This window comes from Penaeus monodon, chromosome 33 (assembly GCF_015228065.2).
Source record: "Penaeus monodon isolate SGIC_2016 chromosome 33, NSTDA_Pmon_1, whole genome shotgun sequence".
NCBI lineage: Eukaryota > Metazoa > Arthropoda > Malacostraca > Decapoda > Penaeidae > Penaeus > Penaeus monodon.
Genome location: NC_051418.1, coordinates 12694319 through 12694965, shown reverse-complemented (window position 1 = coordinate 12694965; position 647 = coordinate 12694319). Strand labels below are relative to the sequence as shown.

At 39.1% G+C, this 647-nt stretch overlaps 1 protein-coding gene across 1 annotated transcript in view; it reads right to left on the bottom strand.

Moving 5' to 3' along the window:
- The window catches only part of LOC119594051 (protein arginine N-methyltransferase 7-like), a gene marked incomplete at its 3' end in the record, with an annotated part of 14014 nt that overhangs the window by 8884 nt on the left and 4483 nt on the right, over positions 1-647 (bottom strand). The window contains 2 exon segments of the mRNA XM_037943086.1: positions 56-118; positions 401-550. Coding sequence (XP_037799014.1) covers positions 56-118; positions 401-550 — 213 coding nt within the window.

Genomic DNA, 647 nt, shown 5'->3' with positions numbered 1-647 from the left:
ATTCAAGTAACACCCACATAAAAAAATCATTTACCAAAAACCATTAGACACTAACCTTGTCTGCACAGCCATTGGCCTTCAACCCCTTCCTTGCACACTCAGCCATTGGGTAAAATGCCTGCAGTGAAATTAGAGGGAAATCAGTTTCTCTTAAAGATAATGATGACATTAATAATACTGATAGCAATGGAAAGAATATGGAGGAAGAGCAAAATGAATAAGAAAGGTACTCTAAAGGCAAAAGAGATGATGGAGGAAGAAGATAAGAGAGAGAGAGGACATAGAGAAAGAGAAAAACAGAAGAAAGACTAATGAAAATCAAGAGTTAAAATATTTCACATGACATTTTTCAACTCCATCTTTCTGACCATACATTCCTTAGTGAAGAAACTCTCCTCACCTCACAAGCAGTGACTGAATCAGCTCCACACGCTACTGCCATCATAGACAGCAAGCCTGTGCCAGTACCGATGTCCAGCACGTGGACTTCTTGCCCTCGTCTCCGCAGGTCTGCTATTGAACGTCTCAGACCTTCATAGTATTTGTCATTCTGTTGGAGTTATTAAATTATATTACATGATAGACTATCAATGATATTGTCAACTGACAAATTATGATATTTGACAGCATACAAGGCAGGCAGGCGT